This window comes from Hyla sarda, chromosome 10 (assembly GCF_029499605.1).
Source record: "Hyla sarda isolate aHylSar1 chromosome 10, aHylSar1.hap1, whole genome shotgun sequence".
NCBI classification, from domain to species: domain Eukaryota; kingdom Metazoa; phylum Chordata; class Amphibia; order Anura; family Hylidae; genus Hyla; species Hyla sarda.
The window spans coordinates 106,917,085-106,942,190 of NC_079198.1; the positions used below are offsets into that span (position 1 = coordinate 106,917,085).

Here is a 25,106-nt window from a genome sequence, read left to right on the forward strand (position 1 = left end):
AAAATAAGTAGATAACTAATACAGATAAAGCAAATCCTAACATATAAAAGTAAGAAAGATCTGCTGGGAGCTGTAATCACTGTCTAATTCAGCGTTTCCCAAGCAGGGAGCCTCCAGCTGTTGCAAAACTAGAACTCCCAGCATGCCCGGACAGCCAACGGCTGTCCGGGCATGCTGGGAGTTGTAGTTTTGCAACAGCTGACGCCACCCTGCTTGGGAAACACTGGTCTATGTAGAGGACAGGAGCTTCTTCAGGGTCCTGTACAGTTTACAGTGTCCTAAAAAAGTAATGGAGTCGCCCTCACCTGGTGTCCAAAGGAGCAGGTAACCCTGATACAGGTAAAGTGTACAGAACATGTAATACCTCCCTGCACTTTAGGGGGCGCTACCAGACACCAGTCAGTGCATACGCTTCAGTAATACAGGGGTTTTACCAGTAAACTGCCCATTCTGATTGGTCGGTTCTTCCGGCCATTGACAGGTATCACAGATCTGGACTGTCTGTACATTGTATGTTGAGTCTGGTTTCAACTTACGATGGTCCAGAAAAGAGCATTGTATGTTGAGACCATTGTAAGTTGAGGGATCACTGTATATCATAGGACATAGACAGTCATCACCTTTTACCTTTTCTTTGCATAATAAAGAAGATCATAAAAAACATCCTAAAATGTTATAGGCCTGAGTTTTCAGACATGTTAAGCAGATATATCATTGGGGGTGCAGGAACTAAGGGCCCTGCTGTCGTGCACCTACTCACATTTCAGTGGGATTCAGAGAGTGTTTTCCTTCTTAGGTTTCCTATAGATCTGTGTACACCTCTGCAATATTATTTATTGCTCAAATTCTACCTTTTATATGGGTCTTGCAAACATTAAAGGGGTACTCCAGTGGAAAACTATTTTTTTTTGATCAACTGGTGCCAGAATGTTAAACAGATTTGTAAATTATTTCTATTAAAAAAAATCTTAATCCTTCCAGTACTTATCAGCTGCTGTATGCTCCAGAGGAAGTTCTTTTCTTTTTGAATTTCTTTTCTGTCTGACCACAGTGCTCTCTGCTGACACCTCTGCCCATTTTATGAACTGTCCAGAGTAGAAGAAATCCCCATAGCTAAGCTCTCCTGGACAATTCCTGACACGGACAGAGGTGTCAGCAGAGAGAACTGTGGTCAGACTGGAAAGAACCACACATATTCCTCTGGAGCGTACAGCAGCTAATAAGTACTGGAAGGATTAATATTTTTATATAGAAATGATTTACAAATCTGTTTAACTTTCTGGCACCAGTTGATTTAAAAAAAAAGTTGTTTTCCACCGGAGTAACCCTTTAAGTGTTGGTTAAGAAGGAGAGCAGTGGAAAGGAGGATGATCGCAATGGGTTTGTTGGTAGTCTGTTACCATGGAGACAACCCCTAAATGTGTAAATGCAAATGGACATAGCTTTCTACACATGCATAGTCAGCATTAGTCAAGCACACCTGACATACAAAATATTAAAGGGGTTATCTAGCCTTATAAAATGGGTGGCCTATACTCAGGATGGTAAACATTGAAGAGGCTGCAGCACTGTCACCCCAGATCGTAAGGGGTCCAAGCGGTCATAACCCCCACGATCAGATACTTATTCTGTGAATAGGGGAATACTTTTTGAAGTACTGGAGTACCTCTTTAACGTAAGGCTGGATAAACCCTTTACGTTTTTAGACTGATAATATGCATAGGAGACCAATAGTGGATAAGCAGATGTTTTACTAGCCTTCCATATAGAGCTGGGCGGTATGACCAAATCTGTGTATCACAATATTTTTTAAACTTTTGGCGGTTCCACGGTATATAATGGTATTTCCTAGCCCCACCCCCCCTCCCCCCCCATATTAATTATCAGCCCACATCCCCATCTGGGTAAATACTCACATATCACCCGCATGCGCTGCCCTCCTCGTCCTCCTGTTTGTTGCGGCTGCCGGCGCTGACACTCTATACTGTGCGGTATCCCTATGCCCGGGCTGCAAAAGGTAAACAAAATAAACTTTAACGCACCTACATCGGCCTTACGCTGGAACGGGAACGTCGGAGAGCTGTCAGCCTATCGCCAGCAGCAGCGATGTTCCGTCTCGGCCGGTGATAGGCTGAGCCCACTGTCATGTAAGAAGCCGGCTTCTTACATGACAGTGGGCTCAGCCTATCACCGGCCGAGACGGAACATCGCTGCTGCTGGCGATAGGCTGACAGCTCTCCGACGTTCCCGTTCCCAGCGTAAGGCCGATGTAGGTGCGTTAAAGTTTATTTTGTTTACCTTTTGCAGCCCGGGCATAGGGATACCGCACAGTATAGAGCAGTGGTCTCCAACCTGCAGACCTCCAGATGTTGCAAAACTACAACTCCCAGCATGCCCGGACAGCCGTTGGCTGTCCGGGCATGCTGGGAGTTGTAGTTTTGCAACATCTGGAGGTCCGCAGGTTGGAGACCACTGGTATAGATGGTCAGCGCCGGCGGCCTCAACAAACAGGATGAGGAGGGCAGCGCATGCGGGTGACGTGAGTAGTACCCTGATGGGGACAGCGCTGGGCTAATAATTAATTGGGGGGGGCAGAACAGCGCTGGGCTGATTCATTTATTCCCGAGGGGGAGGGGCCAAACCGATATTGCGGTATGGGTTGAAATTAATATCGTGCAGCACAAAAATGTCGTTATTCGGTATGAACCGGTATACCGCCCAGCCCTACTTCTATATAAAAAAATGTACACATGTATGCCTATTAGAGATGAGCGAACTTACAGTAAATTCGATTCGTCACAAACTTTTCGGCTCGGCAGTTGCTGACTTTTCCTGCATAAATCAGTTCAGCTTTCCGGTGCTCCGGTGGGCTGGAAAAGGTGGATACAGTCCTAGGAAAGAGTCTCCTAGGAATGTATCCACCTTTTCCAGCCCACGGGAGCACCTGAAAGCTGAACTAATTTATGCAGGAAAAGTCATCAACTGCCGAGCCGAGAAGTTCGTGACGAATCGAATTTACTGTAAGTTCGCTCATCTCTAATGCCTATATACCACTACCAAAAATGGCCGCCGTGACCCAAGTGTTTTATTTACAATTCTATTATGCGTTCACCTTCTTACTAACTATTCTAATCATTACAGCTGCAAAATTTGAGCGAAAATTCCGCCGGGATTCCCTGTTTTGCCCAGATGAATTAGATTCCCTCTTCTCATACTTTGACACAGGCTCTGGGCCGCGCAGTAAGTAACTCATTGTTATACTTCGCCATCTGCTAAACTCATCTCCATCCGTAATGACTGAATATGCGTACTGGGCAAATCTCTCCTATAGGTTACATATGGTATGTAATGGGAGCAAATCACACATCAAAGATTTTATAGAGGGTTTCGTGTTCCTTATCGCGGAGAGATTTTTTACGTCACGCATATTACAAATCTTATCATACCCATCATATGCAGAATAAGGATAAATGTTTGATGGCGCCATTCGATTGCTATAGATGCCATCTCAGCATTGCTCCAGCACTGCACAGGTTCATACTGTGTGGCCTATAAATCTAGTCAGCTGCTTACGTTTTTTTCTGACGCTCGCTTGTCCATCGCTACGGGCGCCACTGCAGTTTTTATACATGACCCTCTATATGTAGCATGTGGTTTGCCCTGGTTTCAAAGCTTCAGTCAACAAAGCCCAATACCTTCATTTATTCTACGACAAATTCCAAGGGCGTCCGCGTCTTTGAAGTTAGTTTCTCATGTATTATTCCTCCATATGTTGTGATTCCAGTATAATATGATGTACAGTAGAATTTACCTTTATTCTTCATATTGTTAGTTCTTCTCAAATCCTGATCTATCACCTCATCTAGTGATTGCATGAGTAGTTTCATTATCATGTTAGTAGAGATGAGCGAACTTACAGTAAATTTGATTCGTCACGAACTTCTCGGCTCGGCAGTTGATGACTTATCCTGCATAAATTAGTTCAGCTTTCCGGTGCTCCAGTGGGCTGGAAAAGGTGGATACAGTCCTAAGAAAGAGTCTCCTAGGACTGTATCCACCTTTTCCAGCCCACCGGAGCACCTGAAAGCTGAACTAATTTATGCAGGAAAAGTCATCCACCGCCAAGCCGAGAAGTTCGTGACGAATCGAATTTACTGTAAGTTCGCTCATCTCTACATGTTAGTAAATGACCCTGGACTGTCTTACTAAATTGACTCTGCCCTCACCTTCCTCTTAGGTGCCAACCAGCTTCCTGCGCAGCACCCCCTGCCAGCTGCACCATGGACTGGCAGTGGCGCTGAGCCCGGTGGGAGCGCTATGCCGTTCCTCCCGGATGGAGGTAAGGTCGGCGGCAGAAGAAAAACATTAATTTACGTATAGAAGAGATATTATGTAGCAATAGTTGTGCTGTAATGGAAAATAAAGGAGGCGTCACTGTAGACAATTGTGATCTGGTCGGCCGTTTTGCACTGACCAATTTTACATGCCCTATTCAGAGGCTTAGGTATTTGGCATAGAACATCCTAAGCTTAGTCAGCGAACATAGAAATGTGTATTTTTCATTGGAGCAATGTTTACTTTGCACCTATAGCAACTTAATGGCTTAAATAAAGGCAACCATGCAATTTATCGGTGTGCCATATAGCTATGACGGTATATGGCTACCCTAAAAATGCTACGCAGGTTGTCACCACCCAGTCTAGAGGGGATGGAACTAATCTGCACAAGGCCTTCTGTCTCCAGGAGCCCCCATAGCAACTGCATGGTGGGCCTCAATAGCATGTTTACCTTCCATCACTTATCTTTTTTGTAACGGTACGTTCACACTTGTGGATTTAAAGAGGTGTCCCCTATCCTTTGTATGTCTGATCGTGGGGGTCCTGCCGCTGGGACCCCCCAGCAATCTCTCTGCTGCTCTAGTCTCGGAAATGCTGGGTTTCCGAGACAGAGACGTGACATCATGCCACCCCACGCCCCTCCATTGATGCCTATGGGTGGGGGGGGGGGGGTGACAGCCATCACACCACCTCCTATAGACTTGAATAGAGGGGGCGTGGCATGACGTCTCTCCGTCTCAGAAACCCAGCATTTGGCTGCTGCACGGAGATCGCGGTGGTCTCAAAGGCAGGACACCCGTGATCAGACATCTTAGGGGATAAGATGTCTAAGGGTGGAATACCCCTTTAAGGGTAGCGTCACACGGACGGATCCGCAGAGCATTTGAAGCTGCGGATCTGCCAGCGATCGGCCCCACAGTGTGCCCGTAGCTGTGCCTGCTCATAGCGGCAATGCGCTGCTACGAGCAGACACACTGTGATGTGCGAGTCACCATACGCCTGCTCAGTATACTCGCACATATGGCGGCTGCTCTTGGCCTAGCTCAGGGAGCAGGGGTGAGCGACTGCGATGTGTGCGAATACATTGCGAATGGTCGCGGTGACTCTTACATCGCAGTGTGTCTGCTAGTAGCGGTGAATTGCTTCTACAAACAGGCATAGCTGGAGCCACACTGTCGGGTTCATTGTCGTCAGATCCATCCTTGTGACCCTACCCGAACTGTGGATTATCTGCTGCAGATTCTATCATTGACTTAAAGGGGTACTCCGGTGAAAACTTTTTTTCTTTTAAATCAACTGGTGGCAGAAAGTTAAACATATTTGTAAATTACTCCTATTAAAAAATCTTAATCCTTCCACTACTTATTAGCTGCTGAATGCTACAGAGGAAATTCCTTTTTTTTTGGAACACTGATGACATCACAAGCACAGTGCTCTCTTCTGACATCTCTGTCCATTTTAGCAACCGTGCATAGCAGATGTATGCTAAGGGCAGCATGGTGGCTCAGTGGTTAGCACTGCTGCCTTGCAGTGCTGGGGACTTGGGTTCAAATCCCACTAAGGACAACAATAAATAAAGCGTTATTATTATTATAATAACGTCAGCAGAGAGAACTGTGCTCGTGATGTCATCAGAGAGCATTCCAAAAAGAAAAGAATTTCCTCTGTAGTATTCAGCAGCTAATAAGTACAGGAAGGATTAAGATTTTTTTAATAGAAGTAATTTACAAATATGTTTAACGTTCATCCACCAGTTGATTTAAAAGAAAAAAGGTTTTCACCGGAGTACCCCTTTAAGACCTATTCACACTGCAGAATTTCTGAGCGAAATTCTGCTCGGAAATTCCAGTGCAGAAGCCTCCCATTGTTTTCAATGAGGTTCTGTGACGCTAAGCACACTGCTGAATTTCCGCACAGTGGAAATTCAAATTCTGGATTTCCGCTAAAAGAATATGCATCAGATATCAATGCAGTCAGTGGTGACGGCGCATGTCCGAGCGGTCCTAGTGCCGAATTTCACTGAGTCTCTCCAGGCAGACATTCCTTAGTGTGAATGCGCTCTTACTATGAGATAATCTGCTGCGTCAAATCAGCAGCAAAATCCGCTCTTGTGGACGTACCCTGTGGTTGAATTCACATGCAGCAAATTTGGTGCAGAAATTGCTGCAACTGTCTCCTAACTAACGGAGACTGTAAATCCGTGCACCTGCTGCAGAAGCAATCCCATTCATATGAATGGAACAAATATTGGGAAACATTGGTCGCTTTGTAGATTTTGGTCAATCAGATGTTGTTCTAATTCTTTGGGATGTATTCTGTGTAACTTCACAGTAACTGACCACACACATTATAACCTAGATGTACAACATGCAGCCCTTCAGCTGTCTCAAAACTACAACTCCCAGCATGCCCGGACAGCCTTTGGCTGTCCGGGCATGCTGGGAGTTGTAGTTTTTAGACAGCTGGAGGGCCTCAGCTAATTTAATATATATGGGACAAGCCCGAATGTTGGGCAGCAAAGATTCAATTTGTTGTATTTTAGCTACCTAAAGATAAGTGGCACCAAAGGTGCTTGGCAACTGCTTATCTCCCCCAAAAAATTGCACTTTTAGCTGATGTGCGTATTCATGGGCAAGTTGTGGGATGTAGCAATAGCTGAATTAATACTTATCTTTAGTTTTTGGATTTTTAAAGGCAATGTAGTCAATGTCTGTGGCGGGTTTTCAGCAGCGCAAATTTCTGGAGGAAATAAAGCTGAAGCAAGATGGCTGCCCCTATAATAACAAACTAAAAATTTAATAAAATATATATCGCGTTTCTGTATCTGATGGTAATCCATAAAAAAATTTAAATTATAATTACAACAAAAAATATAGGCGACACAATCCCTATGAAAGTGGTTATTACTACAAAAGACATTGATGGGAATGGATTTTCCTATTCACACTGCTGAGTTTTCCGCCACGAAAATTCCGGACCCACGGAAAGAATGGACACGTTTTATTCTTTCGGTGGAATGCCGCCCAGACTTCGCCCAAACTGCCGGTGGTGACGACAAAGGTCCGTGTGGTCCTAGCGTTGACGGATTTTGGCGGCTCTTCTGCACATGGAATCTCTGCCTGCACAATCTCCGGGCAGAGATTACGTACTGTGAATGCACCCTTAAAGGGGTACACTGCTGAAAACTTTTTATTTTTATTTTTTATCAACTGGTGCCAGAAAGTTAAACAGATTTGTAAATGACTTCTATTTAAAAATATTAATTCTTCCAGTACTTATCAGCTGCTATATGCTCCACAGGAAGTTCCTTTCTTTTTGAATTTCCTTTCTGCCTGACCTCAGGAACTGTCCAGAGCAGGAGAGGTTTTCTAGGGGCATTTGCTCCTACTCTGGACAGTTCCTAAAATGAACAGAGGTGTCAGCAGAGAGCACTGAGGTCAGACTGAAAAGAAATTTAAAAAGAAATGAACTTCCTCTGTAGTATACAGCAGGTGATAAGTACTGGAAGGTTTAAGATTTTTAAATAGAAGTAATTTACAAATATGTTTAACTTTCTGGCACCAGTTGATTTAATTTATTTTTTTTTTTTTACAGGGGAGTACCCCTTTAAAGTCACCTGAGAGTAATCTATATCCTCCTGATGCAGTTAGCTGTAATACATTGTCTTTTTTCTCGTACGGTTATCATGCGCTTTGTTTTAACGTGTTTTTGGCTTTCTCTTTGTTGGTCCCGCAGGTCTGAGCAGCGACAGTGGTCTGGGGGGAAGCACGGATGGAAGCAACGATGTCCTAGTGTTTGAATCGGTGGTGGACAGTGTCACAGAGGAAGGTGAGTACATGATTTATTTTTGTTGATGGGAGCTTGTCATCACTTTGCTGTCCGAAGCAATGGCAGCATGAAACACTGATAGGCTGTACTACTAGTATGACCAATACAGGCCTGATATGTGGCATTCACCGTTCCATTATATTTTCCTTTTCCAAACTGGATAAGTGAATGTTGACTTGAGTAGTGCCGGTGCACATCTAAGTATCTATATAGTTATAAGACTTCTAGGAATGGGGCTTTGAGCCATTGTGGTGATCCCCGATGGTATCTCCTTGCCCAATAGGGCGACTCAGAGACTTGTTCCCATTCCAGTTTTATAATATGACTCTAAGGTTGCATTCACATCTCGTTTTTACATTACGCGTGCCGGACCCGGCTGGGGGAGGGGCAAAACGGGCTCTGCCGGACCAGCGCTGAACACCATTCACTTTAATGAGCCAACCAGAGTCAAACGGTGACTCCGGTCGGCTCATTTTTGACCCGTATCCAGTTTTGTGACCGGACCTAAAACCGTAGTATACTACGGTTTTAGGTCCGGTCAGGAAACCGCATATGGGGCAAAAATGAGCCGACCGGAGTCACCGTTTGACTCTGGTTGGCTCATTAAAGTGAATGGAGTTCAGCGCTGGTCCGGCTGGGGTATGAGAGAGCCCGGTTTGCCCCTCCCCCAGCCGGATCCGGCCCGCGTAATGTAAACACGAGATGTGAATGTAACCTTATTGTAATGAGGGAGCCTGTTGGTGTCATATTGCTCATGTTTCAGGCAGCATGAAAGTGAAGTAGAGTACCACCATTTTGTTTGCTCGGTAAGACACCGTGGTGTCGCAGCCAAGTTGTTTCACTTCATCCACCCTAAAGAGCAATGCGTTGACAAGTAAATTGTATTTCTTTTTCTTTCCTCCTGTGGCTTTAGAATGTGAGGTCTCAGAGGAGTCTAGCGGAGAAGCAGAGACGGAACAAGAGCCCTCAGACCCCGAGGACCTGCGAGAGCTTCACCCTGGACTATTGATGTACAAAGCATCTCGTGCAAGGAACCTACCTATCATGGCTGAGGCCCTCGCCAATGGGGCTAATGTCAACTGGGTGAATGATGAGGATGAGAGCAAGACTCCTTTAATTCAGGCTGTAATTGGGGTATGGGATGACACTTTAATTATTATTATGAGCAAAAATATACCCCCTACCATGAATTACCATAAATATTTTACATGATGCTCTAGGGCAAGGGTTCTCAACCAGGGGTACGCCAAGGGTTATGTGGGGGCACGGCAATTCACTGACAAATACCGGCCATGCATTGGCCAGTATTTGTCAGCGCAGAGCAGGAATCGGACGCCTCAGTTTCTGTAGCAGCTCACTATATTGTACCGCGGCCACTTTACATAAGCTGCAGTGGCTGCCGGTCCTGACGTGTGACATCTGACATTGCGCAGAGGTGCCGTCACAGTGCAGAAGGACGACACCCATCAGTGCGGCCCTCTGACTCCCGCCGAACGGGATAGACACAGGCCTGGTAAGCATGTTAAACTAAGTGTAACACCACAGTATGGGAAGGTGTTATTGTATGTATCTCATATATTGGCCCAGGAGATTGAAGGGGGGGGTATTGGCACAAGGAGTTTAAGTATCGCATTAGTACCAGTGGACATACTTTTACCCTTTGGGGGTACAGTCGCGAAAAAGGTTGAGAACCACTGCTCTAGGGTGACTTCTAAGTGCACTTGGCCTGAGGCCTCATGCATTTATATAGTCGCAGAAACCCGTAGTGACTACTTGCTCAGTAAGGAATATGTTAGTCTTTATATTATGGTGTGTTTTTAAATTGTTGGCCTTGTCTTATTTTATTCTGTGTTGTTTAGTGCTTATTCTGACTTAAAATCTAAGGATCTATATCTTAATGCGTAAATATTTTGTCTTTATTATAGGGCTCATTGATAGCTTGTGAGTTCCTGCTGCAGAACGGGGCAGATGTAAACCAGACTGACATGAGAGGACGGGCACCTATACATCATGCAACATATCTAGGGCACACAGGGTGGGTATAAGGACTGGACATCATGGACCATACAGACTCTATTCTGTTACTTTATGTTCATTTTATCAGCTATAAAAAGGTTTTTTGCTGGTACATCAGTGTGACTGTTCTATGAAAAATGAGCAGAGTGCCTGTTGTTGCTTGGGTGCCACCCAGCTTTCCCAGTCTCACAAAACCCCAGCAGTGATGGTCTGCTGGTCCTCCCTGCACTCCTCACTGCAGCAGCGGTGCTATGCCTTCTCCTTTCCCCCACACTAATGTCTTATTTGCCCTCCTCACTGTTCTCTCAGCCTGTAGTAAATCTTCTCTCCAACCCAACCCGCCCTGTCCCCTCTCCTTACCCCCTCTCCCTGCCCCAGCACTAACTATTCTTTGCACCTGCCTGTTGGACAGTTAAATCATACTTTACCATGACATTGGTCCGACGGCAGAAGGTTTAAAAATTCCTGGGCAATCTCTGCAGCCTGAGTAACGTTATCAGTAGATGTCCCATAGACTTGCTGTCATCTCTGTTTTACTCTCTGGATGCAGTGACTGTTCGTATCGGGACATCTCTAGACTTTACTATAATTTTATTTGACATATAAGTGTGGAGGATAAGCTAAAATGTCTATTTCAGAATATGCTTGCTAAAAAGGCCACTCTCCCCCCCCCCCCCCCCCTCCCCTTCTCTTCACTCACTCACTCACTCCCTAACTCACTCCCTCCTCCCATCGAGTGTGAAAGAATGTCTAAAGATGGCGCCCGAACAGGGACTACACCCCTGGATGATAAGGCCTTGTGACCCTGGATGATGAGGCCATGTGACCCTGGATGATGAGGCCATGTGACCCTGGATGATGAGGCCATGTGACCCTGGATGATGAGGCCATGTGACCCTGGATGATGAGGCCATGTGACCCTGGATGATGAGGCCATGTGACCCTGGATGATGAGGCCTTGTGACCCTGGATGATAAGGCCTTGTGACCCTGGATGATGAGGCCATGTGACCCTGGATGATGAGGCCATGTGACCCTGGATGATGAGGCCATGTGACCCTGGATGATGAGGCCATGTGACCCTGGATGATGAGGCCATGTGACCCTGGATGATGAGGCCATGTGACCCTGGATGATAAGGCCATGTGACCCTGGATGATAAGGCCATGTGACCCTGGATGATAAGGTCATGTGACCCTGGATGATAAGGCCATGTGATGGATGAGAAACACCTGCAGATGGAAGAAACCAATCACAAGGATAGTTATCCATGACTTATAGCTTTGCATACGACCCATTGTTACAAGACTATAAAAACCGTGACCTTTTTTTAATATACAGGAAGTATCGTTTATCTGAACTGCGTGTCAGAGTGATTTCCTTCTCTCGTGCAGATGCTGATCCAGATACCTAATTAGGAGGGGGCAGATGCTCACCTGATACCGGGTCTGGTTGCGATCCATTTCATAAGATGGATGTGTGCCAAGTTAAATCAAAACGTCTTATACCGTTCAGAAGTTATGCTGGAACTTACGTGTAGTCACATATATATATATATATATATATATATATATATATATATATCCAAAGAAATGGTGCAGCACTCCATAAGTAAATCCAAGGTGCAAAAAAGATTTATTCACTTCACATCATAGCATAGCAACGTTTCAGATCACACAGGATCCTTTTTCAAGCTCGGATCCTGTGTGATCTGAAACGTTGCTATGCTATGATGTGAAGTGAATAAATCTTTCTTGCACCTTGGATTTACTCATGGAGTGCTGCACCATTTCTTTGGATGGATTAATTTTGGGACTTTGATAAAGTTCATTTGGAGCTGGCACCCGACTGTTTTTTTCATCAAGCTAAGTAGTGCTGCAAAACCACCTTGTTTTTCGTATATATATATATATATATATATATATATAGATATATATACAAAAAATTACATGGTACGTACCACTCCAATACAGTTAGGTCTCCCAATTGAAATGAATAAAATAGAAAAAATATCGGGAACCTTGAAAACTTCATTTTTATTGGGCCTTCTTTAAAAATATTTTTGTATATCAAACATTAAAAACCATTTTGACCGCCACAGTTTTCATGCACCACCTCAGTAGATGGTTGCATATTATTCCTAAAATCTAGCGCAATTAGCACAATGTCACTGTTTCTGTTTTTATGCTCTTATTCACACATATATCATCTGGGCAGTGTCCTCATATATATATATATATATATATATATATATATATATATATATATATATATACATACACACATTTGTTGAGTTTTCTTTATATTTATATAGATAATCTTTCTGTTTTCAGTCAGGTTTGTCTGTTCCTGAAGCGGGGGGCCAATCAGCACGCGGTGGATGACGATGGTCAAGACCCTCTCAGTATTTCCGTGCAGGCAGCTAATGCAGATATTGTCACTTTGTGAGTTTTCTCTCTTCCTACTTCTATTGATATCTCTAAACATTGTCTCCTCGTACTAAGAGACCATTCCCTCTCGTACCGCAGGCTACGACTCGCCCGGATGAATGAAGAGATGAGAGAAGCAGAAGGCCCATTCGGACAACCAGGTCAATATCCCAGCAACAGCCCAACAGAACAGCAGTACAGGAAGTGCATCCAGGAATTCATCTGCCTTAATATAGATGAGTGTTAGTCAGACAAAAGGCCCTCAAGGGGGCGCAGCTGATCCCTACTTTTTTGAACTTTTTTCCACTAGCTGCTCTTGGCAACCTTTTTTTTTTTTTTTGGAAACCTGCATGGGGGATTGTCTTCTGGCATCAGGGGAGGGAAGAGTCACTTGTCGACCAGGGGGCACAACTAAACCAAAATGTTGTATTTTATTTTTTATTTTTATTTTTTTGGGAAGGGTTTGGACCAATATTATTACAGGTTTTTTTTTTTTTTTTTTTTGTCCTTATCACTGCCAAGAGCAAAACAAAGGAAAGCTGATGTATTGATATTTTATGTACTGTTTAGCACTTTTACAAACTGTGATTCTTTTAGATTTTTACGTTTTGAGATCAGAACAGACACTGAGATGACGGAGTCAATGGGGGAACCTGTAGGCTCTTCTGCCTCTTTTGTGCCTGACTATTTATTTATTTAGGGGTAAAGGTTAAAGGGACTCAGCTGAGCCAGTGAAAGGTACTTCTACATTCAGGGACCTTGTGTGCGTCAGCTGCCTAGCTTAGTAGGGTTCTAGTCTTTGTGCATTTTTAAAGGGGGTCTGCTCTGTCATAACCACTTCCGCTTTAGTGACTGAAGGGTTGGGGTGTGGATCTTGGGGAGCGGTGGGGCTCAGAGTAACTTGCTGTAATGCTGCGTGGGCTATCCTTAAAGACCCACATTTTAAGCACTTTTTTTTTTCCTATTTCGAGGTGGTCTATTTCTGGTGCTTATATGCAGTGTGCTAGACGCACATCAACTTGCAGCTTCCTCTAGCCTTGCCTAGGTGTGTTGTGCTTTGTCTTAACTTCTTCACTGCCAGAGAAGGAGAGAGATACGGGTGCCATTTATGAGCCATTGCTGTGGGTTTGGACATTACTGCTCCTCTGGACAGAATGAAAAAAAAAAAAAAACTCTTGTAGATGTCCTAAAAAATTTTTAGAGCACAAAAATATGATCTCATGAATGGGTGCTTGTCTCTGTTACCACGTCTCGCTGGGTGTCTATTCAGTCTAGAACTGTGTTTCCCAACCAGGGTGCCTCCAGCTGTTGCAAAACTACAACTCCCAGCATGCCCGGACAGCCGAAGGCTGTCCGGGCATGCTGGGAGTTGTAGTTTTGCAACAGCTGGAGGCACCCTGGTTGGGAAACACTGGTCTATAAAATGTGTAAATGTGTAATTCGTTTTCTCTCTGCACGTTTGCATTGCATTTACTTACTGACACGCTCTATTTATTTTGCTCCTGCACTTGACTTATTTGTACATGTCTCTCGTACCATATGCATTTTCCTTTCTCCTTCCAACACTTGGTGACTTTCTAGGCCTCGCTTTCTCTTTCCCCTATTTCTCTTGTGCCTGTTTCTTATGGTTCTCAGCGAAGAGCAACACAATGCCGTACATCAGCAGTGAAGTGGTTAAAGCTTTACTCCGGTGGAAAACATTATTATTTTATTTATTTTTTTGTCAGAAAGTTAAACAGATTTGCAAACGACTTCTATAAAAAAAAAAAAAAATCTTTATCCTTCCAGTACTTATTAGCAGCTGTATGCTACGGAAGAAATTCTTTTCTCTTTGAATTTCTTTTTTGTGCTCTCTGCTGACACCTGATGGCCCGTATCAGGAACTGTCCAGAGCAGGAGAAAATCCTCATAGCAAACCTATGCTCCTCTGGACAGTTCCTGACACGGACTGAGGTGTCTGCAGAGAGCAACGTGGACAAGACAAAAAAGAAATTCAAAAAGCATAGAAATTCCTCTGTAGCATACTGCTGCTAATAAGTACTTGAAGGATAAAGATATTTTTTTAATAGAAGTCATTTACAAATCTGTTTAACTTTCTGGCACCAGTTCATTTAGAAAAAAAAAAAAAGTTTTCCACCAGAGTACCCCTTTAAATGTAATGTGTCCTTAATATCGGCCCTCCTTGTGGGATAAAGTGCACTAAATGCCTATAAAGGCCTACCTTTCAACCTATTGGGGGTCCTCACACTGAAGCGGTAGAATTGATCAACCTATCGGGGGCCCTCACACTGAAGCGGTAGAATTGATCAACCTACCGGGGGCCCTCGCACTGAAGCGGTAGAATTGATGAGTTCCGAGACTGCCCCTTGGTTTCTGGTTGAGGGGGCATAAGCTTCCCAGGTGTATTCCTATACCCCCCCCCCCCCCCCAGTGCTATGCAATTCAGTTGTATGAAGAGATCAGGACATCAGGGACATATCTGCTTAGATCACCAGCAGATACCTTCCTCCATATAGTGATTTTTTTTCCCCCCCACACCCATGAGTTTGGGAACGTCTGCTTAGAGCCTGTACCATTATATTAGCCATCTGACCTCTCAAGGGTTTATAAAAAGCCCTAGAAAAATCCTATATGCACCTTAGGTCCACCATACCCGTACACTGTCTTTTTGGGGGTGATGGACCTTTTCGAACACCCACTCTGAAAAGCACAGAAATAAAACAAAAACAAAAAATCCATCTGGTATGATTGCTTATCTAGTTCTGTTGCTCACTAGAGAACGTGCAATAAATTCCTGATCATTCAATCACCAAATAAATAAATACGTGGGAACGGCAGCCATATTACTGTACGTCTCCAGAGGCCTATAATGCGTAATGAGGAGTTCCAGATGATCAAAATTACCACTGTATAAAGAAGTTAAAGGGGTGCTCCACTGCCCCAGCGTTCGGAACATTTTGTTCCCAACGCTGGGTGCGGGCTGGGTGACATCACAGCCACCCCCCCTCGTGACATCACGTCACGCCCCCTTAATGCAAGTCTGTGGGAGGGGGCGGGGTGTGGCCGTGATGTCACGAGGGGGCGTGGTCGTGACTTCACGATCCCACCGCAGCCCACACCCAGCATTCGGAACAAAATGTTCCGAACGCTGGGGCAGGGGAGTACCCCTTTAAGTTTTGTAAAGATGGGGTGGTCAACTGTTCTGTTAGGCTGGGTTCAAATCACGTTTTTGCCATACTGTTTTCAATCAGTTTTTCTAAAGAAAACCGTATGGCAAAAAAAAAAAAAACGGATGGAAAAGTATGGGAAAAAGTAAACCGTATGCGTTTTTAAACTGTATACTGTTTTTAAAAGTGCATACAGTTCTGTCCGTTTTTTTATAAAAAAAAAAAACATAAGTTTTTTAACATTTTGTCCATTTTTAATGGGAGGAGTGTTGGGTGGGGACTTTAGGATGCAAATGCGCATGTGCAAAGTAAAAACCGTATATGGTTTCCCGTATGGAACCGTATACATGTGCGTTTCCCATTGACGTAAATGTTAAAAAAAAAAAACGTATGCGGTTGACCACGTTTTTGTCTCTGGTTTAAAAACCGTACTGCAACCGCATACTTTTTTTTAACATGGACGTCAATGGGAAATGCACATGTCTACGGTTCCATACGGGAAACCATATACGGTTTTTACTTTGCACATGCGCATTTGCATCCTAAAGTCCCCACCCAACACCCCTCCCTTTAAAAATGGGAAAAAAAATCAAAAACTTATGTTTTTTTTTTTCTTTTTGTAAAAACTGACGGAACTGTATGCACTTTTAAAAACAGTATACAGTTTAAAAATGCATACGGTTTACTTTTTCCCATACTGTTCCATCCGTTTTTTTGCCATACGGTTTTCTTTAGAAAAACTGATTGAAAACAGTATGACAAAAACCTGATGTGAACCCAGCCTTACATCTAGAGGTATTGAACTGGGAAATCATGACATTCCTTGGCCTCTATGCCAACACCAGAAAGCACTGCCACTCAGGAGCCCGTCGGCTTCAACTACTAACGACCAGCAAGATTCACGCTATGTGAAGTAACAAATAGGTGCTAACTTAATTGGAGGTCCAGAGTATGGCCATGTAGTACTTTGAACCCTCATTTTAGGAGTTTACCGTCTACCCTTTGCTCATACCCCTACAGGTTAGAAGGTGTGAGCTTCAAACTGACCAGAAGTGAAGCCCCACCTTTGATGAACATTGGCTATATATGCCAACTGCAATGAAAATCTAGCATGTGTATGTCGGCTACATTCCGTTTTTGTGGTTTTCATCTGGAAGCCATATTAGAAAGGCTTTTTTTTTTATTTATTTTTTAGCAGAACCAATTTTTTTCTTAATTTTATCTCAAACTTAGTACTTTGAGTGCACATGGGTGTATGTCTAAATACCCTCTCTATCCTGGGTCATGACCACATAAATGTTCACATGTAACTACTGTATAGAATACTTACATCTGTGTTCATGTTGCACCATGTCTAAGACTACAGTGGTTATTAAAGGGGTACTCCCATGCCCCAGCGTTCTGAGCGTCCGGTTCAGAAGGCTTGGAGATGCGGTCGTGACGTCATGGCCACACACCCTCATGACGTCACGTCATGCCCTCTCCATTGATGTCTATGGGAGGGGGCGTGACGACAGTCACGCCCCCTCCCATCGACATCAATGGAGGGGGCGTGGTGTGATGTCACGAGGGGGCGTGGCCGGGACATTTTGGCCGCTGCTCCAAGCGTTCTGAACCAGATGTTCAGAAAGCTTGGGCATGGAAGTACCCCATTAAGGCGTTTTTGGATCAAGTAGATCCACAGATTATTCAGGGAACCAAGGGGCAAATTTAGTATTTAATAAAATTTAATAAAATTCTGGCCAAAAAAGCTGGCGCTCATGACTTGCACCACATGTGTGCTTTAGACACTTTTACGCCTTGTCAAACAAATGGACGTAGCTTTGGTTAAAGGGGCGTAGTTGATGCAAAATATCATATTTAAATAACATGGTGGATTTTGTATTATAGAACTAATTAGCCATGTTATTCAATGGTTGAGCTTCATCTTAAAGGGGTATTCCAGTGAAAATCAATGTTTTTTTTTATATCAACTGGCTCCAGAAAGTTAAATCGATTTGTAAATAACTTATAATCTTAATCCTACCAGTTCTTATCAGCTGCTGAAGTTGAGTTGTTCTTTTCTGTCTGACCACAGTGCTCTCTGGTGACACCTCTGTCTGTCTCAGGAACTGTCCAGAGCAGGAGAGGTTTGCTATGGGGATTTGCTGCTTCTCTGAACAGTTCCTGAGACAGACAGAGGTGTCAGCAGAGAGCACTGTTGTCAGACCGAAAAGAACAACTCAAATTCAGCAGGTGATAAGTACTGGTAGGATTAAGATTTTTTAATAGAAGTAATTTACAAATCTGTTTAACTTTCTGGAGCCAGTTGATACGAAAAAATAGTTTTTCACTGGAGTACCCCTTTAAACACTCTACATTTTAATTTAAAGAACAAGAAAACAAAAAACAATATACTTGTGCACTTTTCCTCCTTCCAGTATTGGAAATAATTGTGTAAATGTAATTTTCTGTAATTATGTTGGTGATCTCTTTTTTTTTTTTAGTTTTTTATTTTATAAGGTTTTTTTTTTTTTTTTTTGCTTCTTAATTTATTATAGTATATGCCAAACAGAGCAGTATAATGTCCGCTGATGAATGCTCGATGTCATATACTGCTGCCCGAGGTCCAAGCTGCTTTATTTTGTAGGCTATACAAACATTGTTTTAGGATCGAGCCCTATTTACTTACAGTTTGGTTCTTAAGGCTTTTTAGACTTTTTGTATCACACTTCACAATCAGGTGGGACCCTTCAGACTTCTATACTGTTTTGCGGAAGAATTCTATAAGTTCTGTGTCACATTTACATGTTTATACCTTTTGTGTTGTCTTAATGTCATATGGATGGATGTTACATTTTAGAATCAAATTTTTTAAGTTACGTTTTGAAAAGAATTTATTTGGGAAATCATGTGATCTATATCTCTTTTTAAATATTTTCCATAAGGAAGTTCTATTGCAGTTTTGTAGCTCTTTTTTTTTCTTATTTTGTTTTGTTTTTACTTTTTTTTTTTCAAGGAAATTTGACATTCTTTAAGATCAGGCACATTTAATAACATGCTGCAAATAGCTAAATCCCCAAGTTCCTTGGGGGCGGTCCTTATAATAAAGACCGCCCACAATAGGTGCCATCTTGTTTAGTTCTTTTGTTTTGCCATCTCTTCATATTATTATACACCTGTTCTGTATTCTCAATAGTTGGTAAGGGTCAGTACTGCACAGCCCCCCTGCACCCGCAGCAGCCAATCAGATGCTGGGTCTTTTCTATTCTTGCTCGAGTTAATAATATAGCAGACATCTGGTTGGTTGCCTTGAATAGTTGCTATTTGCATGTTATTAAATAAGCTTGTTCATGTTGAGTAAAATGTGAATTGTATATATATGTATACATACATATATGATATATATTGTGTCTGAAGGCTGTAACAGTTATTTTCTATGAGTTATTAAAATATCAGTGACTATAGTTGAAAATACAATGTATCAGAGACCTCAGTTCCTGTTTATATTTTTTGCCTTTCTTAGACAGTTAGTGTTTGATACCCCCCTCCCAAGGGACACAGGGATTGATGAAGATTATGGCTGTTCCTTAGAGATGAGCGAACTTACAGTAAATTCGATTCGTCACGAACTTCTCGGCTCAGCAGTCGATGTATTATCCTGCATAAATTAGTTCAGCCTTCAGGTGCTACGGTGGGCTGGAAAAGGTGGATACAGTCCTAGGAAAGAGTCTCCTAGGTCTGTATCCACCTTTTCCAGCCCACCGGAGCACCTGAAAGCTGAACTAATTTATGCAGGAAAAGTAATCAACTGCCGAGCCGAGAAGTTCGTGACAAATCAAATTTACTGTAAGTTCGCTCATCTCTACTGTTCCTGGTGCTGCAGCTCAGCCCCATTAAAATGAACATTGTTTTGCTAATTCTGATGAGAGAGGGTTAAACCTCCACCAATCAGACATTAAGGAAGCACTCTGGGTTTTTGATTTTTTCTTTTTGCCTATATCATAGACACTCCCCATCACTAGTAGTACAGGTACAGCACCATTTTTCTCATTCCACAGCTGCATTTATGTGTTGTTACTGTAACTTGGTGATGTATTCACCATTCTGACCCACAGACCATTACAGTGCTTAATGTGGAAAGGAAAGGGTCGGCCCTGGGTCTCCTGACTTCCTGTGAACTATAGGATGACATCAGCATCTATCAGGTCCCCTCCTATCAGCTCACAGGCCCCTCCCATCCCAGATCTGTTTACTGCTGATTTTTCTATGGGATATACAGTGATCCCTCAACTTACAATGGCCTCAACATACAATAGTTTCAACATACAATGGTCTTTTCTGGACCATTGTAACTTGAAACCAGACTCAACATACAATGCTATGGACAGTCCAGATCTGTGATACCTGTCAATGGCCGGAAGAACCGACCAATCAGAATGGACATTCACTGGTAAAACACTTGTATTACTGAAGTGCATGCACTGACTGGTGTCTGGTAGCGCCCCCTATAGTACAGGGAGGTATTACATGTTCTGTACTGTTTTTTTACCTATATTACTGAAGTGTATGCACTGACTGGTGTCTGGTAGCTCCCCCTACAGTACAGGGAGGTATTACATGTTCTGTACTGTTCTTTACCTGTATTACTGAAGTGCATGCACTGACTGGGGTCTGGTAGCGCCCCCTACAGTACAGGGAGGTATTACATGTTCTGTACTACTCTCCTTTGGACAGCAGGTGAGGGCGGCTCCATTTTACATTTTTAGGACATTGCGTCTACTGTACTGGACCCTGAAGAAGCTCCTGTCCTTTACATAGACCATTGTTTCCCAACCAGGGCGTCTCCAGCTGTTGCAAAACTACAACTCCCAGCATGCCCGGACAGCCTTTGGCTGTCCGGGCATGCTGGGAGTTGTAGTTTTGCCACAGCTGGAGGCACCCTAGTTGGGAAACACTGACATAGACCGTGACTTACAGCTCCCAGCAGATCTTTCTTACTTTTATATGTAAGGATTTGCTTTATCTCTATTAGTTATCTACTTATTTTTGTTTAATCCTCACTTTTTCCTATTTTTGGATGACATTTTGGTGGCTTCAGAACCAATTACCAGGTTCCCATAGAGTTCTGGTCTCAACATACGATTGTTTCAACATACAATGGTCGTCCTGGAACCAATTAATATTGTAACTTGAGGGACCACTGTACATAGTAGTTGTACACCTTCCCTGAGGCTTTGTTCACATGTAGCATTTTTGCCATTTTTGGTGCTATTTTACAGCAAAATGTGTTATTTTTACAACAATTTTAGAAAATCGTAGCAGAAATACAGCGGAAATGCAATGAAAAACTGCATGTAGTGTGGACTGACACCAACCAATTTATGAATCTGAGAAGTTTAGGCTTCTGGTTGCTGGAGTCTAACCAGGTGATTAGTTTGGTCTCATTAGGCTAATTGCAGTGATGAGACTCCACCTTCTCTCTCTGCAAAGCCAGAGGATTCATGGGAAATGTAGGCAGTATGAGAAAATGTTTTCTCCTCTGAAACAGAAACCAGTATGGCTCAAAACTCATTCCTGACACATCATCTAAAACAGGTAAGCACAAGGCATACACCGTATTCTCCAAAAATGGCTTATGCTGCACTTTAAAAACAAAATTATCCCAGAGTGCTTCTTTAAAAGCCAATTACAAGAACCCACTACTATCGATATTGTGGTCCCCAAAAATCCCGTATAAGTCACTTTGCAAGTGATTGATTCTCTTCTGTAACCTACAAAAATTAAAGATCTTATCCTGATGGCAAAAGTCGTTTATTCACCCGTGTACAAGTGCACAGACGCGGGTGAATAATCTACTTTTGGTATTTCACTATATCGGAATGCTGTTGGATTACTTTTGCTAGAAGTCCTTTGGGATCGGGGACCTGGACCCTTTGCCTGCGTGTACCCGACACCACCTTAATATATATATATATATATATATATATATATATATATATATATATATATATATATATATATATATATATGGAAAACAATGGTGCAGCACTCCAAAATTTCAAAAAAAGTGTAAAATGTAAAGCAACGTTTCAGCTCCCCAATGGAGCTTTTTTCAAACATGCTTGAAAAAAAACTCCATTGGGGAGCTGAAACGTCGCTTTAAATTTTGAATAAATTTTACATTTTTTTTGAAATTTTGGAGTGCTGCGCCATTGTTTTCTATTACATGGACATTGATCGAGTCGGGGCGCTGGCACCAGGCATCTAATGGTGAAGTAGTGCTGCATTGTTTTTGAATATATATATATATATATATATATATAATATATATATTAGGATTTGGAACACTTCTAGAACTTTAGGTCTTATAATATGGATAGATTATCCTCAACACAGACTATCAATATTAGATCAGCAGGGGTACGGCACCAATGCCGATCAGCTGTTTTAACAGGCAGCAAATGTTTTCCAGCAGTCTTTCCTCCATTTCTCTACTTTTTAGTTGCGTTGGTGAGAGGTACTATAGCTTTGTGTCATTTAAGTAAACGGGGCAAAGGTGCAGTACCTTGCTCCGCCACTACAAATAGTATGGCGCTGCAGGTATGATAGTTAATAAACATTGAAGAGGTTGCAGTGCCTATAGGACCACCACTGACTGGGAGTCGGCAATGCAATATTGATGGCATTTCCCAGAGTTTTTTTCCAACCAGTGTGCCTCCAGCTGTTGCAAAACTACAACTCCCAGCATCTCCCTCGCATCTCATGTGGGAACTTCCTCCCTCACTCCTCGGTGCTAACAACTGGCTATGCTGTGTACTGAGGCTCTGTGACATGCTCCCGGCTCACACAGCAGGCTGATTGACAAGCCAGAAGCCTGCACATCAAGTATTCATCCTCTGATTTCTGCCACAAATTTTTTAAGGTATACTCTGCCAAAAAACATCTTATCCCCTATCCAAAGCATAGGGGATAAGATCTCTGATCGAAGGGTTCCCCCCACTGGGGACCCCCATGATCTCCGGGCCGGCAGCAGCGGTGTCCGGAACATGGAAGCTTGGCTCTTCCATGTTTGTCAGTCACATCACTAACACGGTAGAGCCAAGCTTCTGTGTTCTGGACGCCATCGCTGCTGGCCTGGAGATCACGGGGGTGCTGCCCCCAAACCTTTGGATCGGGGATAAGTTGTTTTTCGGCGGAGAGCCCCTTTTAAAACAACACATTGGATTTGCCTATAGCAAGTCTGTACCATGTGAACATAACCTTATTTCAGCAGTATACAATAAGCTCCTAAACATCACCAGTGGGGGTTTTGGTAATAGATTTAACGCTCTGATATATGTTTATAGTCATTAGAGTTTGTATTTTTGATGCAAAGAGATATTCTGATCTCATACGGAGACCACATTATGATCATTGGGGATGGGGGGTGTCCACAATTGGTGAGGGTCCCAAAATAAAACCTTATCACTAGGAGATAGATCTAGGAAATGTAAAATTTTGGTAAGTAAATTTTAGTTTACTGTACATGGAAGACAGTCCTTCTGTAGTATAAATATAGGTACTGCCCCTAATCAGATCGTAGGAAGGAAGCGGGCATTGATGTGGCTGGGGATTCAGAATACCGTAATACAATGCCCCTATGACAAGCCTGATGTGCTAGAGCAGCATAGGAAGTGTTGTCATTAGGACACTAGAGCTTGGGCAGCTGCAGGGATCTCTGCACAGGATTCCGCCCAATTGACCCTGCTTATTCTGAGGATCTCTATACTATTATCTTTTTGTTTCTTTTTTATTTTTTATCACAACCAAAAATTGCATTATTTTGTATAGTTCTTCTAGTAATTTATATATATTTTGACTGTTTCGGTGTTGTCAGATTTTTCCTTTTTTCCCCCCCTAATTCCGAAAAACAATAAAAAGCTTCCAAAAAAGGCAGGCGTCTCTTCGGATGGTATACACTGAGCCTAAATAACCGCCTCTTATTAATATAACAGCTAAAGTTATACCCAACTGCAAATGAATGTCACCTGCTGCATTGGGTGAAACACGTCGGTGCTGCCTAGAGTGCATAGGTTCCAAAAGACGTTGCGTTCTCCATTGAAAGACAACCTACGCAGGTCATGTGCATTGTGATCTGCCTTTTAGCTTTTGCAGCATTTATTTAAAAAAATTTTAAGGAACCTGTGCACCACTTATGGCTGCAGAGGCCTAGAAAGTGTATAGTGTGTATTTATTATAAATGTAAAGCAGAGTTCAATGGATTTTCTTCATTACGTATGGTACATGGCTAGTGGGCAGTTGTACCCCTGTCCTATCATGGGACCCCCCCCCCCCCCCCCGCAAAAAACAGGGCACGCTTGAGGACTATACAACCCGACTGCACAATAAGAACCCCTCTTGCTGTATATAAGCCGATGCATACTTTACCTCCTGCTTCTTGCTTGCACCTACCACGGTGCCATTTTCGGTTTTTGCCTGGTCAACTTTTTGATGTTTTCTGAATATTGTATGTCATGATGACCTCTGTACTATTTCCACCCCATGTTCCTAGATGAGGCTTCTTGTGACACTTGAACCCTTGGCAACAAAGAGTTTAGATCTAATGCAAAGGTGTTTGATGTGTTTTTATATAGAGACTATAGAACACGCACATACACGGATCCCCCATCCCCCCCCCCCCCAATGTTTTTATTCTTTCCTCAACCTGTCTTTATAAGCACTGTTAATAAAAGTCATACTCCAACTCTTCTTCTGTTCTGCTTGGCTCTTTATTGCTGTCTTGGCCTGTGTATTAACCCCTTCACACATCTCTACATTTCTTGTAACTTTTTACTTTTGTTCTGCTACCTTTTTAATATATTGTGGCGGCCATCTTGCTGGGAGCAGGGTTGACATAGGTAGGTTGTGCATGCCAGTACTTCCGAGGAAGTGGCATCCTGATATCTTTAGGGCAGTTTTTCCCAACCAGTGTGCCTCCAGCTGTTGCAAAACTACAACTCCCAGCATGCCCGGACAGCCTTTGGCTGTCTGGGCATGCTGGGAGTTGTAGTTTTGCAACAGCTGGAGGCGCACTGGTTGGGAAACACTGCTCTTGAGTTACATGGTAGCATTGTGCAAATATCTGTGTAACTCTAGAGAAGTGTTTCCCAACCAGTGTGCCTCCAGCTGTTGCAAAACTACAACTCCCAGCATGCCCAGACAGCCATTGGCTGTCCGGACATGCTGCGAGTTGTAGTTTTGCAACAGCTGGAGGCGCACTGGTTGGGAAACACTGCTCTAGAGTTACACAGATATTTGCGCAATGCTACCATGTAGGAATGACATTGCTGGTGGCAATCCGCTGCTACG

The 25,106-nt window shown here is 43.1% G+C and overlaps 1 protein-coding gene across 1 annotated transcript in view; it reads left to right on the top strand.

Annotated features, from left to right (window-relative positions):
- Nucleotides 1-13,885, top strand: part of ACAP3 (ArfGAP with coiled-coil, ankyrin repeat and PH domains 3) — a 136,776-nt gene extending 122,891 nt beyond the window's left edge. Inside the window, exons 19-24 of the mRNA XM_056544829.1 lie at nt 3,142-3,240; nt 8,073-8,165; nt 9,079-9,299; nt 10,091-10,200; nt 12,514-12,624; nt 12,709-13,885. Of these exons, the coding sequence (XP_056400804.1) occupies nt 3,142-3,240; nt 8,073-8,165; nt 9,079-9,299; nt 10,091-10,200; nt 12,514-12,624; nt 12,709-12,856 (782 nt within the window). The 3' untranslated portion in view covers nt 12,857-13,885. The remainder of the gene's footprint in view (nt 1-3,141; nt 3,241-8,072; nt 8,166-9,078; nt 9,300-10,090; nt 10,201-12,513; nt 12,625-12,708) is intronic.
- Nucleotides 13,886-25,106: the final 11,221 nt, after the last annotated feature.